We start from the raw sequence: 19,133 nt of genomic DNA on the forward strand, positions 1-19,133 counted from the left end.
CCGAGCAACGCTTGATAAAGCTTGATATTAGACGTAAGCTGAACGTTTGAATAATTGTAACATGCATCGATATATATGACATTATAGTAGTTTTTTTGTGTAAAACTCCATTATTCCGCACGTTGGGTTTTTACCGGATGTATCTACTGAATACTTTTACATCAATTGGAACAGCGAGCGGAATGAAAAAGTGGTTACCGTAAAACTACTATACGGTTGCACTTAAAATTGTCCCATTTACACGAGAAAGGCTTTTACTGGGATCTCGTATAATATTGGAATTTATCATAATAAGTTTCTTTTTAATAAAATCTTCAAAATCCATACAAGTTATGTTGGAAAAAGACGCCAAATTTGGCTGGGTTCAGCTCATGGGAGGGGGTGGGGGGAACTACCTATGTATAGGCCTAGACCATGGTCGGGGATCCACGGGAGTCCACAGAGAATCATGTCACAAGCGACATAATAGTAATGCAAAGACAGGAATCGTGAGTTAAAAATTTAAAATTGTAGCCTCGGCACACGAATTCTCTTTATTGGCTGCTTAACTGAAACGACTTACCGAAGGCAAGTAATGTGCCCTACCCGAGCCATTATACTGATACGGGTCAACCAGTCGTTGCGCTAAACGACTAGCGAGGAAGTTTCAACTTCCTCTTTTAAGGTCTTGGGTGTGACCCGACCCAAGATTGACCCTGGATATCGTGCCTTTCAAAGCGGACGCTCTATTAAAGGTGCTATCGTGGCCGGTATATGTGGTGCGAAGAGGTTAACCTGATCCCCCGATACTCATTTCTGTGGGGAAGTGGGTTAGGATTTGCTATGGGAAGCTTGAATGGTGTATGATGATCACCAAAACGACCAGTTCAGCTTTGCATGAAGAAGGCATGCTCCAGGTTTTAAAATCGTCCAACTGGGTGTTTCTTCTCTTGACGATAAGCATATATAGCAAAGATTGGTTCCCTGTGCGTATTTAAATTAATTATGACTGAGCGGGATGTGTCGTGTCTGTCTTCGTCACGGCGTTCTAGATTGATTCTTGGTATTAAACGATACTCTCACTGTATTCACTCAAACGAACGGATATCAGTGTCACGAGTGGAAGACACCGTATAGTATCTCTAATATACCTCCGGTCTTCAGCAAGTAACTAATAAACTTTCAAACATGACAAGGCAGACCTCCACTCGCACAGCACAAGCGATTTCCCAACGAATTCATAATGTAACAAACCAACGGTTCAAAGACCGCATATTGCCACAAACAGGTGAGGTTCCATAATCGCGAAAAATTGATGCCCAATTAGTATGTGATTGAACCAACACATCTTGTGCCCGTCAGCTCAGACAAGAACTAGACCTGAACTGGGACTGGACTATACATGACGACTGGATAAAACATTTCCCGATCATTGAGGGAGATAAGCGAATGGCATGCATGTACAGTGCTCATCCGTCTGTCCAAACAATGTCGGAATGGGAGGGGAGCGAAACTGTTGTCAGTGTGTTGTATCTATCAATGCTGTTGAAAACTGGTGTAATTATGTACAACCAAAAGGGCTATATCATTACACTTATTCAAAGTATAATTTATTCACTTAACCACATATACTAAATAATTTTCATTTATCCCATGGTGGTCAGCTTTATGGGTGAAGAAAAACTTATAGATAACACCCCTAACATTTACCATAACAATGATTCCAACACAAAAGACACTAAGTGGTGAAGTTTGTAAGTCATGGTAATTAATTCAACACAGTGCATCAATGATGGAACCCCCCTCTTCGAGTTACTGTGCTCTACACGTATGCAAAACCTGCGCTCAATGCATGCAGTACTTTTTAAGATACCACCTATTCCAACATTTACCTTAACATTGATTCAAGGTTATTGGATGAGGACGTTGAAGTTTTGAGCACATTATATATGCCTGTACTTTTGGATTATATTTCGTGCAGGCGAGCTAGAAAGGATTCCTGCAGTTAATCAACGCCCTCTGCTAGATACCTAGCAATCCACCTTACTTAAAGCTGCAGCTGAGCAGGCATAAACTGGACTCAAACTTACATCATTTATCAGCCGATCGATTGAGGCGAGAACCTTTTAACAAATTAGCCAGCGACAGCCTCTTCAGCATGCGGTCGGTGCACGTGTATCAAATGGTCATTCCATGATAACTATTAAATGTGTCATATTTTATTTTATTTGATTGATCTTTTACGCCGTACTCAAGAATATTTCACTACAACGGCGGCCAGCATTATGGTAGAAGGAAACCCGACAGAGCCCTGGGAAAACCCACGACCATATACAGGTTGCTTGCAGACCTTCTGAAGTATGGCCCATGATATGTGTATATCAGTAAGCATGCTCACTGCTTTTAGACTATAAATGAGCGAATAATTCAGTTCAGTGTCACCTTCCCATCATACTGTACATAAGCAGACTACCAAGGCGATGGCCATTCTGTATTTAAATGATGCTTTATTTAATAATTATTATTACTGACAACTTTTTTCCGGGTTTATATATGACAAATTATTCTTTGCTGTAGACTTGAAATGATTCGTGAAATGTTAATGTTAGATCAAGTAACCTGGAGAAAAGACAAAATGCTAGGTATTTAGGCAATAAAGCTACAACATACAATGGAACGTGACAATTCTATCGAAAACTCAGTACACTGTATATAGCATTTCCTCAATTTTCATTCTGATACGTTTAACAGCTTCATTTGAAGAAAGTAAACTACAAAAGAGAATTACACAGCTGACGCCAACACTTCTGAGACGTTTGGATCTGTGGATCTCACTGTGAGCTGCATCGTGACGCCTGCATCAGTCAGCGCTAGCTTGGCTCGCACCAAACAGTCATGGCCTCCACGGAAAACTCCAGCCAAGAACAAAGTATGTGAACTTTTCCCTTCAGTCACCTTGTCTGACCGCTCACAGGGCTGCATGCCCATAAACTGGATTATATTTTTGACAGCCTCTACAAACAAGAAAAGAGTAAAGTTAAATATTTATCTCATCAAGTCATCAAGTCTGTTAATGAATAACACTCCATAATAATACAGAACAGCTTGCAATTAAAGTACCTGCTACAGCCATAAAGCATACTGAAACCTTTTAAGTATCTGAGGTTATCACAAAATGCCACTTTACCTTCTAGTGAATTCATAGTAGACAAAGCGTATGTTTCCTCTAGCTCATTTTCAGGACCCACTTCCTCCCACGATGCCCCGAAATTCGGTTTCACCACTTTCTGTACATGGTCTGCTACCGTCACTTCTAGGTCCTCCAGCTGTAATCATGCAGAAAATATTATGAATACATCTGAAAAAACATTTTCTTTTTGTAAAACAAGTGAATTTGTAAACAATAAAATATATTTATCTACACTGTGCTTGATTTGAGTTTTACATCATACTTGAGAACATTTCACTTGCACAGTGGCAGCAAGCATTATGTTGGGATTAAACTGGGCAGAGAACAGGGGAAAAACATGATGATCTGCAGGTTGCTGGCAGGCCTCTTCACAGATGAAAGGAGAAAAAGCAAGCATGAGCCAAAGTTGAATCCACTGCATTTGTCAGAGCTTCCGCGGTCAGTGTGCTGCACAAGCACTCTAACCACTTGGCCACAGAGGCTCCCGCAAGCAACAAGGTAATTTATTGGTCAATATAATATCCAACAATAAAAAAGAGACCTTATCTGTTCATAGTCCACAATACATACCACATACTCATCTTCATAACCTTCATCATCTGGTTCTCCTGTATTTGGGTCACAGTCTTTCACAATAAACTTGAGTGTGCAGCTAAAACTACCTGTGACTGAAAGTGAAAACAAGGAATAAGATTTCGTAAGGTTAAAGGATCTATGAAACAAAACTCCTATATGGTGATTATTAATGTTGAGCGTTTAATGAAAAATAAAAAATAAGAATAAAAGGCATTCCTTTATTATTTTTTGAGGGGAGTGGGGAGGGCACATTTGCCACCTCAGTATTACAATGCCCATTCATGCAAATTTTCTGCCATATTTTTGAAAAGTGAATTGGGATGTTTACTGGCTTAGCCCATTAACTATCTTGGCCAGACTGATTGCTAAGAGCTGAAGACCCCAGTTTTATTGCCGAAGACATCAATGGAAAACTTTATTTGTACTCATAGACGTTAGGAGGTCATAAACTAAAAATAGTTTATAGAGTACAAAAATTATTACGTTTAAGCTTTTTGAAAAACAGCAGTTTTCAACTTTGTGAAGGCATGGTTAATGTCGCTATAGACAAGAAGTAGAAAAGAGGTAAAGGACGCTGGCAGCCAAAAGATATAGAGTTCTCATACTGATACAGAAAGGGGGATTAATTTACCTAGCGTAGCCTCCTCGGGTAAGCGCACCAACGTGTATGTGGTGCCGGGTTTGTTGTACGGCAGGGTAGCACAGGGAATATACTTCACCACCTCAAAACCTTCTGCAGGATCCAGCTGTACTGTCACTCGCTCCAGCACTTGGTCATTCAATGTATTTGTACAATCAAACTGAAACATAACCACAGAACTGTATGTTAAAGGTACAATGCAGAAGAGATTCATTTCTTCTGAAAGAAAAGATTTTTATTGTTCATATTTGAAATCATTTGAAGTTATCAAACTTATGGAAGTACTTTGACAAATGAAAGCAGAAAAAAAAGTAGATCATCTTACACTTTATTTTAACTGTCTGTCAGTTAAACTTTGTCAGTTTATCAAAACTAAAAACAAATTTAAACAAACATGCAGATCTTTTCAAATCTTAACATGTATATTAACACCACACCTAAGAAAAATGAACTCACCTGGAAAACAACATAGTTTGTAAATGTGTGCTTCACACACTGAACCATATATTCTGTTTCTGATTCTGTCAGTTCTACAGGCAGATGTGAGGACTTGAAAAGGGCTCCAATAGAAGCAAACTCTGGTATGGCTGCAAGTTGTTCTGAAAAAATCAAATGTCACATGTAACTAAAAAATGTGGCAATATGTTAGAGATGCATTTTCCTCTATCAATGCACAACATTAATATGAAAATAAGAAATAAACTTTTATATAATTAGTACCAACTTTTCAGTTCTTAGTCATGAACACGATAAATTTAAAGTTTCAATCATAAAACAATGAAAATCATAAAAACATGAGATCTTAAGATAAATTAAAATGGATTGAATTTCGTCAGTATATTAAACAAACAGCAAAATTTTGTCAGCTTAACATAAAACAAGCAGTTATAGAGTAGTTTGTACAAACCAGCATAAACATCTTGTCTTGTGGCAGCCACTTTGTCTGCAGACTTGGTTGCAATAATATCAGCAGAATCGCTGTGAAACTGTGAACAAGGGAATAAAATCTTTGAGTTGGCAGGAAATAACCTTGGAAAAAAAATTCAAAACATAACCTGTAACTAAACACAAATGAGGAAACAACTGATGAAGTGCAGTGTATCATCAATGCTGATCCATACTTACCCACACTGGCCTTTTGTTCCACCAATGGCTGAGTGCAAGAGGCACAGACTTCAGATCAAATGGTGTCTCAGATGGCTCCAATGTGTACTGATGAAGGGCACGCTCCAGCCCGCGAACAGATACCTGTAATCCTAAAAACACACAAAGCAAAATAGAGATAAAGTACATGTAACAAATATACTACTTACTTGATTGTTGAATATCACAATGTGGCATTTTTCACTACTTTAAATGAATGCACTATGAGTAGAAAACAGGGGTGACCAAGGTAAACCACTGACTTTACAAGTTACTGAAAACTCTTTCATGTTCAAAGACTATGGAAATGGCCAAGACCCCATGAACAGCAAGAGTAGGAGGAACGTACAAAATTCCTGCACACATCCAGGTTTAAACCAGCACCTTGTGTGCCCTAGTTATTCAAACACAAGCGTCTTAACAACTCTGTCATGCTCTGATCCCTCATATTTAATAATGTAACCTATTCAATTACACAATAAAGCAATATTACTCACATACAGAACAACACAATTTTCCATTTTAAGAACATCAGTGAAAAATTTCATCACTGTTAGTGAACATACCATTCAGAATATATGCAGAGTTGAGGGCCTTCTGCTGCTGTTTGGAGAACACTTAAGTAGAATGTAGCTCTGTCTCTCACCTCATCATCAGTGTCCAACAAGCACCTGCCATGCAACGTGAAAAGACGAAAATTCTCACCACAGCTAGATACACATCAATATATCATTGGAGAACTTTCAAACATGCGTTACATGACTTACAGTTCACATGATCTAGTTTGTTGAAATATAGACACTGCAAGAGTAATACACATGCGAAATGTATGAAGATTATTAAGGGATAAAACTTATTATCTTCCTTGCTGACCTCTTTTTTTAATGATGTGAACTGCCCTGAACACACGACTACTGGGAGGCTTTTGGATGAATATATTGCTGCATTCTTATAAAAAAGTCTTTCACTTATCTGAATTTTTACATTTGTACTAAACCATGGACTACATTTACATGAATTTTGGCAAAGAGCTTATAATAAATGTAAAAGCCACAAAGTAATTCCCCACAGTTTGAAGATTGATACCAACTTACCTTTCCAACAGAACAGTACAGCTGTACAGGAGCTCTTCACAATGGGCCCCAAATTTGGCCAATGCTGTTACTGCAGCTGAAGACAGAACAATATCTATATCCATTAACACGATGTTACTTCAGAGATAAACAATTCCAACACTACATCACACATTATACATTGACAACTGCAAGGGTTCTTACAACATGTATTCCATTTCAAGCTATACCTGCACTTTTTTTGTGTTATTTTCATGAAGATATTTTACAATTGGTGATTAAAGCAATGTTTAAGACTTCTGGATTTATATGACGATAATCAAGTTATGGGTGGAGGAAACCAGAGCAACAATGCAACTCAAAGTGACATACCTCTTACTCCAGTGTCACAAAAGAACGTGCAAGACTGTAATGCACTTTTTATTCGCTTGAATTTATTTTGAGGATTTACTCCAAAAAATTTCATGGGAATAAATTTTCACATATTTAATCAAAGGAATATTGACAAAAATCTTATGAACTCTTTTCCTTGTTATAATATCACTGAAATTAAGTTAAACAGACGGCTTTAATCCTCATTTGTTGCCCATCAGAATCTGAGATTAAAATAATAGGGGATAGAATATCACTATGTAAGAAGATTAATCTACTTTTGCACCTATCATTAGCAGCATTCAAAGAGACGTCACTTATTTCCACACCTTTGATCAGTAGCCTACTTTACTGGTGAAAATTAAGTATTTCACAGTATCACATACTACAATATGACAGGCATCTTTCAATACATGGACATTTAGTAGTATCCCACCTGCACGGACTGCTGCATTTTCCAGGATAACCCTGTTGTAGATGTAGCGGATGTATTTGGATGGGGACAGGGTCCGTGGGCCCTCTCTGCCCAGAAGGTGGAGTATGCGCGTGGCTAGCACAGTAAACTCACAATCTTCAATAAACTCACACAGGTGAGCCAGACCTGCCAGGTACAGAAAGCAAGGTCACACAGCTTGTGAAACATAATATATGTAACAAATTTAACAGCAGAAATGCACAATTTACCTGATACTAAAACACAACAATAGAAATTATTTAACTATTAAGACAAACCAGTTCAACACAGTACTACGTTAAGATTTACAAGGAATCAATGGAGTCAGTCAATGCCTAGAAATCAAAAGCTTAAGTTATACAGCTTGTTTCTTCAATTTCTGCTGCTGTAGCCGATTTGATACATACCAGCCTCCTTGGCTTCAGGGTTCTCCTCAATGATGGTGATAATGCTGTCAACAATGGCTCTCTTGTAATCAAAACCACCCTAAAATAAATAACCGACACACAATATTTATATTGATTAAGTCTAATAAAAGAATCCTGAATTAAAATACTGTTTAACTGACCTCAGCCAGCAATGACGTTATTATTAACGCATTAAAAACTGAGACAAAAATAACATTTGAGGCAGTTAACTATAATTCTTCAACCTTTTCTCATGTTTGCAAGGTGTTTTTTGACTGCATTCTGAGGGCAATGTTTGTGTAGACTGATAACATCACACTTTTTGTGAAGCCCTTAGATCGGCCAAACCCAACCAATGCAGATTTGGCTCCAAATCAAATGATAAAGTCACATAAATTGTGCTGAAAGTTGCTCTTTTATATGCAAAAAGCTTGAGGAATTCATAGAGTAAGAAACTTATGAGTAAAACCAAGTATATTAATACCAGCAATTGTAAACGGTTTATTTCAAAGCTTACCTCTTCCCTTAACATGGTGGAGAGGAAGGTCATCATGACACTGTGTTTTCGTGGGAACTTCATGCACAGAGACCTGAAAGTTCAAAGAACATTCATAATAAATCCCATATCTGCAAAGATCCATAAGAACAAAATACCTAAAGTTAAAGGGCATGGATATGGAGGTTTGTAAGTGGTTTCAAAAGAGATGCTGGGACATCATATGCAATCAGAACTTGAGCATTCATTTGGTACTCAAAACTGCATGCTCACGAAGTGTGCTTTGAAGCTGGGTATATGTAAAGATTCTATCTGATACCCATGTATATTTCCCTATTATATTTGTACTTCAATTTCTTGGAAATGGCTTGTGAATGTTTTCTCTGAGATACAAACCCAATAAATTTTCATACACTGTTTTCTTTCGGTTGATGCAATACTCTTACCTGATGGCTTCAACCACAACAATCTTGAACTCATCCGAAATTTCAGACATGAAGGAGGAAATCTGCTTCATCAGGCGATCTACACTGCTCTCACTGCCAGTCTGTCAACATTAAAGAATTGTCTAGTATACACCTGACCAAAAATTCCCTTCTCTTTTGATTGGATTATTTTTCATTGATTTTAATTGTGAGATAAAAATCTTTTTCACATCTTAACCTTAATACATATGGAGTATAGGCAAACACTGAATGCTGCTGCAAATTCAAAATGTCAGAAAATATATTCAAATACCTTGAGCAGGGTGGTGATGGCTAGTGTGGCGATACTACGGTTAGCATCTGTGATCAGATTTTCCAGGTCAAGGTTACAGGCTGTTACTGCGGATGGGTGCTTCATTGCCACCTGAAGACAAATGAAAGACTTTCAATTCCGTACTCATTTCTTATAATTACATGTATTCTTTACTTGTAAACAAACTAAACATTTGTTACAGCCACATGTTTAGCTATCATCTATACATTGACCACAATACGACAGTAGCTCAATCAGTCCCTTCGAGGGGTAGAGATACCAATAGTACTAAAGTTAGTCAAATTACAGAATAGGAGTTTATTATTTAAAAATTATTTTCTTTATAATGACAACTGATAAAACAAACTTCAAGCAGAAAAATGTTAATAAAGTAATTACATAAAATACAATGTACAAGTATTATTCACTATAACGTTCCCTTGGGTACAGAAGTCCTGATTTCAGTTTGTGCCCTACATATAGCATAAATCTGCAGTCAGAGTAAACAAGTCTGGATACCTTGTTAAGGGTTCTGACAGCAGCAAACCTCAGTGTGGGTTTAGGTGAGCCACAGAACAACTGGAGGACCGACACTGCTGCATTCATATCCTTTGCCTTAGCATTTTTCATGTTGACAAGAGCATGGGCAGCCTCATATATAACCATCTCACTCTTGTGGCGCAGGCAGCCCTCGATGAAGTCAAACAGTGGGTTACTGGATCTGCATAACGTAAAAGATAAATTGGTTTTAGATTAAACACATTTAGCATGCTTTTTCACCTTTGAAAAATGGCTAACACCTCCTCTTTATGTATTCAATCTACATTTTACTTCCTTAAGTAAAATTATTGTTATTATTAGAATTATTTCATGCATGAAATCATGTATTACTGAAAATAATAGAAACTGGACATTGGTAATTAAAACTGGTACACACCCTCCACCCTCTTCTTCCAGAAGTTTGCTGGCTATACGGATCTGTTATGGAAAAAAAACAATACAAATAATCTCAGTAAGCAAACCAGCCAAAACATGCTCTATATTTTAGGTTTTTCACATCTTTATTTCATTTATGTCTATACTAAGTTTATAACAGCTACTTTTCTGCAACAATACAACTACAGCTGACAGGAGAATAGCAAACAATTATAAAAAAAATGTGTTACAGTTACATCTCCAAAATAATAACCCAATATGAAAATTGTTCTCGTAAGAAATGCGATGTAATACTCAGGTAACTTAAAACACTTGTTATAGGCCAAATTCCGATAAAAGATAGTTAATATAAAAGACGACAAGTAAATTATACAGGATTAAAAACACTAGTTCATGTACTTACCAGCAAGCAGTAAGCATATGGCGACTTTAGGGAATGTTTGCTAAACTTGCTGACCAATTTAGTCACTGCCAGTTTGTCACTTTTCCTTATGTGGTACAACAGACCCAGGGCATGATACTGAAACAAATGCGAATCATCATATTACATATAGGGATGGCAATGATTGGATCTGCGGGTTTCACTTGAGATTCTGTTTAAATACACATATCCTGTCACAACACATTTTAGTTATTACATCAAAAACAAATAATTCATACTGCAATAGCATAGTAAAAAAAATTGATCGCATCTTAACTTATTTTTCGTGCTGTATCACAGTACTATCGAACAACCACAATTTTCCATTATCCGAGCTCTAATACACAAATGTACGCTGTCAAAACAGGCCTACCTGCACCATGATGTTGTCACTGCTGACAGCCTCTTGTGCTTCATTCACCCAACGCTTGACCACTTCATGACTTCCCTTACTCAGGTGCTAAAACAAAGAAAAAAAAAAAAAAAGTATAATAACAAACAGATGTGATACATGTACAGTAGTTAAAATTCACAGCTCCAGGTTTTCCCTATTTTTTAAAATTGTGTGTCTGTCTGATTTCAGACAGTTCAATATATTTATTAAAAATAATCTTATTTACATCTACAGACCTACAAGCAGTCAGAAATATGGAAGTATGCATATTCACAATTTTCTGATCTTGAGCCATCAGAATACTAGCAATGTCAAAACAGGCAACACAACAAAAAAATGATATAATTTTGTTGAAAATAGAACCTTATCTGTGACTCATCATGGTTTAGACACATATGAAGTTTCAGTTCAATACGATGAACATTTCTGAGAAAGCATCAGGAAAACTCATTTGAAGAGTAGGACAAAAATTACAGATTAGATGTAAACCTATACTGGCCTCTTGTACTACTACAGGACTAATAAGGCACAAGAGGTTCCCTAAGGGTTTTGAGTTAACTTACCAGAGACGAGGTTAGGGCAGCACTGGACACAGCGTGAACTTTGTCAACAATAGCCTGCTTCATGTACCTCTCAATGCTCTGCAGCATGGTATTCTGAAACCAAAGGTGTCTGGAAACTCTCAAATATCACTTTCTTACAATAATACTAGCTTTAATTGAAGATAGTGTATACTAATGCCAAAGCTTTTTTTTTATTTGTACACAAAAAGTATTCTTGTTATTTAGTCCTGCCCAAAGTTAGCTGGCTGTCTGCACGTTTAAAAAAAAATGTAAAATGGCAAGTGGTGTTGAAACATTAACCACATTAAATATTATACGTCATGTGTTGTTATACTATGAGTAACTTCACTTACATCAGTGATGGTGCACAAAGCTCTTATAGCTGGGCCTCTGAACTGGTCCTCCTTTCCAGTCATATCCTTCATCAGGCTGCAATCACAAACAATAAGTCACCAAAGCCAGTACACACATCACACAATGAACACAATGCAATGAATGAACAATCTGCACATAACCAAGTCTCAAGAAATTGCCTCCAAACCAAGACCTTATTACATGAAATAGACTTTATATAAACAAGCCCCATATGTGGATACTCTGTTGAACATTTATAAATAAAATTCCATTACTTACCTGCTGGTCACAATTATGACATCCTGAGCAATTTTAGCCATTTCCTTAATACCAAGGTAAACCATTCTTCTTAGGGTGGTCTGCAGAAGAGAAAATTACATGATAAAAAAGTTCTTTTTATTGTTGTTTAATGGCATACTAAAGAATTTTGCTATAAATTAGTAAAATTCAAACCAGTGGGCTAAGTATTCTGTCACAATCCCTATGTTAAAGAGTTGCACAAATGATAAGCAGTGCTAAAATAATACACTTACGTCTTTGGACTGGAAAAGCTTGGTCATGGCAAAGAAGGCTTCAGTTGCCTCTGTCGATCCCAGATGCTCACCCTGAAAACAAAAAAACCCATTAAGCATGTCATTTTACAAGTTCCACAAGACAGAGTGTCATCCAAAGGATATCATCTTGAAAAATCAGCTTGTGTGAAGTCAACAGGCCTTGTGATGAGCACATTATTAGAGAGTGGTCCTTTACCTCCCTCATTCTCAACTCCGGCGTGTCAAGTCAGCATGTCTTATCCTCACCTTAAGATTACTCAGGAGAAATGTACATAAAATGTGTGTAATATATTACAGACCAGTCCGAAATGGTGTTGTACTTATCAACACATTTATCCTTTACCCAAAATGAAAACATAATGTCTTCACCAAGTTTGTATATGTGGAGAACTCCACAGGCAACTGGAACTAATGTCAATTCTTGTCACAAGCTTTATTTAAAGTGAAAGAAAGCTAAAATATGAAGTACAGTTCAGTACTGAAAACTATGTGTAAAAGATACTTTCACTCTTTCAGATTTTTTGAGTGTTGAAAAGCATTCAAATATTTGACTACTATGGTGGGCTTTATGAGCCATACTGAGGGTGTCCAGGAACTCTGATTTTTTTTTTTTTTTTTTTTTTTGATTGGTGTTTTACGCCGTACTCAAGAATATTTCACTTATACGACGGCGGCCAGCATTATGGTGGGTGGAAACCGGGCTTGAACTCACAGCGACCGCATTGGTGAGAGGCTTCTGGGTCACTACGCTGTGCTAGCGCGCTAACCGACTGAGCCACGGAGGCCCCCAGGAACTCTGACGTCGCATCACCTTTTTTCCCGATGTTTACTAGGAAGAAGGAATTTTTGGGAACATTATTTGAGTACTCTTTCACTCATAGATAAAACAAGAGTTATTCCAACATTCAGTGTCGTGATTAGAGTTGGATAAATTTCCTTTGATATCAGAGTTCATAACTTCTGATAATATGGTATATAAAGCCCACCATAGAATTTAAATGTTTGTGTGCCTTTCACAAAAATAAAAAAACATAAATGAAAGTATATTAAGCCTAGTATTAAGTGGTCTATTTAGTGATGCCTACTTCGATTTTGAAAGGTCTTTCCATAAATTATCTTCAAATACTGGTAGTATAACAAATCAGCTTTATTATTGCTTGGATTAACCATGCACTAGTTGTGCAACAACAGATATATTTTAACACTTAAAGGCACTTCTTAACAAAATTATACGTCTAACCACAACCTTCTGTAAAGTGGAAGATGATTTTGCATTTACCAAACAACCCAAAAGGGTAGGAGCTGTCAAAGTGCTCTCTAAATCTCATGGTATGGAAAACTAGTATGCAAAGAATGTACTGCACCATGCGACATGCAAATAATATTTCATTCTGAAATCTCTTGAACAGGCCTGAATAATTCTGTTGTTTTCACAATTAGGTAACATACTAGAAGCAAAACAACATAGAACAGAATTTGCAAAATATCAAGAATGCTATCTTCCAAAGTATTAACTCTCCACTAAATGGAAGGTATATGAAGCATTGCTTGTATTACCTGGTTAATCAGATAGAGAATTTTTGTGAGAATAAGACTGCATTTTCTGGGGTTGATGGGGGTTTCATTGAAGGTCCGTGCCTAGGTAAATAGAAGAAAACAATGTTTTCATTTTTTTTTGGTACAAAAACATCACTTATCAATATAAAATATACAGATCAATTGTCTGAATAAATATGAATATGATCATGTGTGTGAATAAGCAACAATTTGTTGGCTTTATATTTATTGAACAGACAGTAAAAGCAGCTTATAGTTAAAAAAGCTAGATGAAAATATAAAATCAGCAATACAACAATTTAGATATATGCCACAATTATAGATTATTTATGACAACTCTTAATGCATTTACCTCTTGCAAGACAGTGCTCTTCTCCAAATTACTAAATGGATTTCCACCCCCTGTAAAGAGCGGCAACAAGTTGGTGAATATATGACAAAACCTCCACATAGAAACAATAACAATATCATATTTTATACAGGTCCTTATTTATCTACAGATAGATCTTTTACATCTTACTTGTTTACATACCATACTATCACACAGACTGGTACAATAAAAATGGTAGAATTTGGCACAAGAATAATATTTTTGTTGATTTATTCCAGTCACTCGACCTGTGTAAACTTTTACCTCAAAAAGTTTAAAACCAATCATAATAGATAGGGGGCCTCCAAGGCTCAGTTGGTTAGCGCGCTTGCACAGCGTAATGACCCAGGAGCCTCTCAACAATCTGCAGATGGTCGTGGGTTTCCCCCACGCTCTGCCTAGTTTCCTCCTACCATAATGCTGGGTGCCATCGTATAAGCGAAATATTCTTAGGTAGGCGTAAAACACCAATCAAAAAACAAATAAATAAATAATGGATAGAGATATAACACCTAACCTGAAAACAGTCTACTGTAATTCTTCAACCTATTGCTTATGTTTACCAGATGTTTATTCCAGCATATCCTGAAAGCATTATTGTGTGTAGACTGATAAAATTATACTTTCTGTGAAGTTCTGAAATTGGCCAATCCAACCCAAGTAGCTTTGTTTCCAAAATCAAATTAAAAAATGTGCATACATTGCACTGAAAGTTGGTCTTTCACTTCTATTCACAGTACCAGATGCACCAACAGCACAAGAGATAAGCTCTACTATCTCATGGAATTTTGGAGATTTGTGAATATGACAAGGTGGACATGGGAGCAGTTAGTGATATTTTTATCTCTGGCTTACCACAACGCAGCAAAGAAATTAGTTTCATTGGGCCAGGAGAAATGAGCAGAGAGCTGAGTGTGGTTGACAAGTGTGAGAAGAAGATATGAGTTTGAAATCTGGTTCATGTTTTTGGAGAGGTGGGGATGGACGATTTACGAAGTTAGGATGAATGCCAATAATTTTAAAATACCACACATTTCGATGTACTACAGCTAACAGTATTTCTATTCATTTATTTGAAGCTATCAGTGTTATTCAGCAGAGCCATTTATTGCACACATTCAGTAATACAGTCTTACATGTTAAATTAAATTTTCATATATATCCCGAATGACACAGAGAGTAAGTATCAAATTGACATTTAATTATCGAGTTCTCAATGGTGACTTTAGTAGACATGGTAACACAACGTAGTTGCAGAGTTGGGTAACTTTTACCAAACAAAGCAGTCGCGAGAGTGGAAGATTTAATGCCCGTGTGAACACCGGTAGATGTTTCTCTTACCGTCAATCCGACACATTTTGGGATATTCCTTTCCATTGCTCCGCAACTAGGCCGTAAGAGGTGTTGGATTTGCTACCGGTGCATCCCAAAAGTTTTAGCTATTTAATTACCAATGTAAAGTTACTGAGATATGCTACGCGACAGAACACATGCATACCAAACTGGCAAGCATTAAATATGTTTTGAGAGTCAGGAAATCTGCAAGGTATGTTGTTGTTGTTGTACTAGCCGGCACAGGTTTTATTAAGTAGAACCTCCCAGTGACATTTTAACGGATTTACTTTAAGGCGACCCAAATTGTTAGCGTTTCCTAACTCACCATCCTCTTCTTCCTTCTTTTCCCTCTTCAACATGTGCATTTTGGACACCACGTTGTCACAAACTGAAGACTTCTGATGACAGTTAGGTGTCACGTTAGTTTCCTTCCCGTGTCCGCTCCACGTCGATCGGTGTTCTACGCATGCGCAAGTGCCACATCACAACTTCCGGTAATGAGAACGTTTGGGATGTTCATTTCAACACGGCTTGAACATCTCCAAGGTGAGCTCAAAAAGGTGACTCGTTGGATACGCTCGATTAAATTATAAGCTGTTAATTTAATAATGGAACAGAACAAAGCTGAAAGCCATTGGAAACATACTTTAATCGCTACGAATGTATCTGTGGTAGGGGACGGTACTCTACGAACTAGAAACTTATTCGCATTACCTCCCTTACTTGTCCATATCATTGTCCTCGTGCTGCCAGTGCATTTTTTTTCTTTGACTTATTTATTTATTTGAATGATGTTTTTGTTGTGCTCAATAGGTTTATAACACTTTATAATGGTAGTTAGGTTTATGGGTCCAAAGCAAGTGGATATAGAATTAGTAATTTTAAATAATTAATTCTAGATACCGGTACTGTAGTCATTTCTCATAAGTGAATAAATTAATTAATGTGTTGTGTTATCATTCCATTCAGTATAGGCTTTTAAACAAAATCCCGTTCGCCCTTGTCGAGTAAGTCTTTTAAGATTAATACATTTATAAAAATTAAATCAAATCTATCAATCTATCAGGCGACTTGTCAAAAATATTAGGCAACTTTATTGATATAACTACATATTGATATTGATATACCTTTAGCGATAAAAGAGTTCGAACTAGAAAATCCCTTGTGCCTTTTGGGCTATATATATGTGTTTGTCATTCAGTCACTTCTTCACCAGGGAAGTGAGCTGACTACCATTCTTGCACAGGGAACATTACATTTTCTCCCGCCTTTATTCCAGGGCACTTAAGATGCTTGGTGATCACCATTACTCTCCAGTGACCTTGCATGATGTTCCCTGAACCACTTGGATTCCATTAATATGACATAACTTACGTGTGTTCGTCAATGACTCGTCAAAAGCGCTTGGCTAATCACGACACTCCGGTTCCCTCCACCCTCTACTGACTGCCATTCATCGTATATATGTGAAAAATTCACGAGAACTCTGTTGATTAAGAATAAAAAAAGTATTCATTCTTAATTTAGTTACCGTACCAATATATGCATTAAGAGAGTTAAATTAAGAATAAATACTTTTTTTATTATTTATATTGGTATTAGGCCTAACTTTACGGTCCGTATATATACTGGCCTGCTGGGTTCCCCCCTTTTACGGGTTAAATGGAGGCTATATGTATTTTATTGACGGTGTTTTTTGTCGGCCTGACGACCTGTTCTACAGGTATATAAAGCTGGTCTAAAAATAACAATTCTAAATATCTTCACATAACGCTGAATACAATAAATTGCTGCTATTTTAAAGATTTTTGTTATTTTAAAATTTGAATGTGGAACCTGTATAGGCCAAGATATGATCTCATTCAATCGTCAATAACTCAGCAAAGCTAAAACAGAACTGTGTTCAGGCGTTTTTTGTAGTGTTGATTTTTTTATTATTTGAATGTTGCTTAACGTCATACTCATAACGAATTTTTCACTTATACGATGGCAGTTTTATGGGTGGCGGAAACCGCTAGCGATGATAACTATATGCAAGGATAGCCACATATTCACGAACGTGCATGATGGTTAATTTGAAAGGTAAATTTATTCAATCCCTAACCCAGAGGCATACACATATAGATTTTATATTCTCAAGTTGATCCATTGGGTCATCCTGCCCCAGCCTCGTCTATTAAATGATTTGGCTAAAGATTATATAACTTACAAGTCTTGTAAGCCAGATTGTAATTATATTCCACATATACGGTTTATATGCATGGCATATACATGACCGTCAGCTTATGTGGCAGGCGTGCTTGCTAGCGACAGATTGGAGTCAGGACCTTTCCTGGAATCCCATCTTCATGCCGTCCATTAATTGTTCTCGATATAAGACGATGCAATTTCCGATAAGCTTTGGATCATATCCGTTGGAATGGAATTATCATGCGTTACATGTATGTAGGCCTATACTTTCCTGCTGACCATGTATCTGCTCACCACATGATAAAAATAACAGAGCGGTGTACCTTAAGTGCTAAACGTTCATTAAGATTGAGGAAGGTATAGATATACGAAAAGATGGCTTATCATATATACGAGACAAATATAAATTCACTTATACGCCAGCATTACGATAGGAAGAAACCAGGCAGAGCCCAGGGGAAACCCAGGAACATCCGCAGGTTGCTGGCGGACCTTCCAACGTACGACCGTAGAGGAAGCCAGCTTGAGCTTGAGGGAAACCAGCGAACATCCTCACGCTGCTGGCCGACCTTCCCACATACGATCGTATAAAGGAAGCCCGCATGAGCTGAACGAAATCACAGCGATCGCATTCTTGAGAGGCTTCTGGGGCATTCGATTTTCTTCACAGGCAACAATCGAAGCATCAGGTCCGTTCTACATTTTGTCTCCTTTGACATGAATGAATCAACGAAAGAACGATTCCAGTCCGCATCTAAAATATAATGTTGACATTTATAGCTTTATTTTGTCAAGTTTCTACACTGTCGTATTCATATACAACGCAAGTTGTCATCAAACTACAGCACTGTATAATATTTCATTTTCCATTATTAATTGATTAATATAAAAACTATATGTGATTACTGTCTTTAAACAGTTCCATCAGTCAACGAGTCGCAACCGCCAAAACAAACCGCGCATGAATTGAGCTCATGCCATTTCTCGCTGTTTTGTTGTCAGTACCGGAAATTGTTGTCTGCAACCGTTGCCATTAGCTTCTTAACACCGCCGGAGTTGGCGGCGCTCACTATCGATTGTCGGATAGACGGTATACTCATGCAGCCTGTGCTTAACAGGTTATTCGCCTCCGAGCGGTAAAGAGAGTGCTGTCTCTCAAATATCAAATTTCTCGTAACAGACGAGTTTTTGATCGGTTCATATAACAGATTAGATCTTCTGAATAGTTTAAGGCGTTAGTATAGATTTGTTTTGGATTAATTGGCACTTTTAGTAAAGTCTTGCATAATAAAATTTGAGGACGTGATATGCAGCCAGAATGTAGGCCCCTGTACGTTTTTATAGCTCTGTAAGCTATCATAGAGTCCGGAGTCGACCTTGGCCCTGCCATT

The 19,133-nt window shown here is 37.3% G+C and overlaps 1 protein-coding gene across 1 annotated transcript; it reads right to left on the reverse strand.

Moving 5' to 3' along the window:
- Positions 1-2,466: 2,466 nt before the first annotated feature.
- LOC135470333 (coatomer subunit gamma-2-like) lies at positions 2,467-15,986 on the reverse strand. Its single transcript, XM_064749202.1, is given in 26 exon segments — positions 2,467-2,993; positions 3,167-3,305; positions 3,740-3,837; positions 4,377-4,545; positions 4,842-4,984; positions 5,293-5,371; positions 5,511-5,641; positions 6,095-6,134; positions 6,136-6,199; positions 6,623-6,698; positions 7,410-7,574; positions 7,835-7,913; positions 8,352-8,424; positions 8,777-8,877; positions 9,069-9,179; positions 9,588-9,789; positions 10,006-10,046; positions 10,408-10,524; positions 10,799-10,885; positions 11,383-11,475; positions 11,736-11,811; positions 12,016-12,095; positions 12,270-12,341; positions 13,848-13,928; positions 14,200-14,249; positions 15,878-15,986. Coding segments are annotated over 26 exon segments (2,637 nt in total). The 5' UTR covers positions 15,918-15,986; the 3' UTR covers positions 2,467-2,763.
- Between the last annotated feature and the right edge of the window lie 3,147 nt (positions 15,987-19,133).

The sequence above is a fragment of the Liolophura sinensis genome, chromosome 7 (assembly GCF_032854445.1).
Source record: "Liolophura sinensis isolate JHLJ2023 chromosome 7, CUHK_Ljap_v2, whole genome shotgun sequence".
NCBI lineage: Eukaryota > Metazoa > Mollusca > Polyplacophora > Chitonida > Chitonidae > Liolophura > Liolophura sinensis.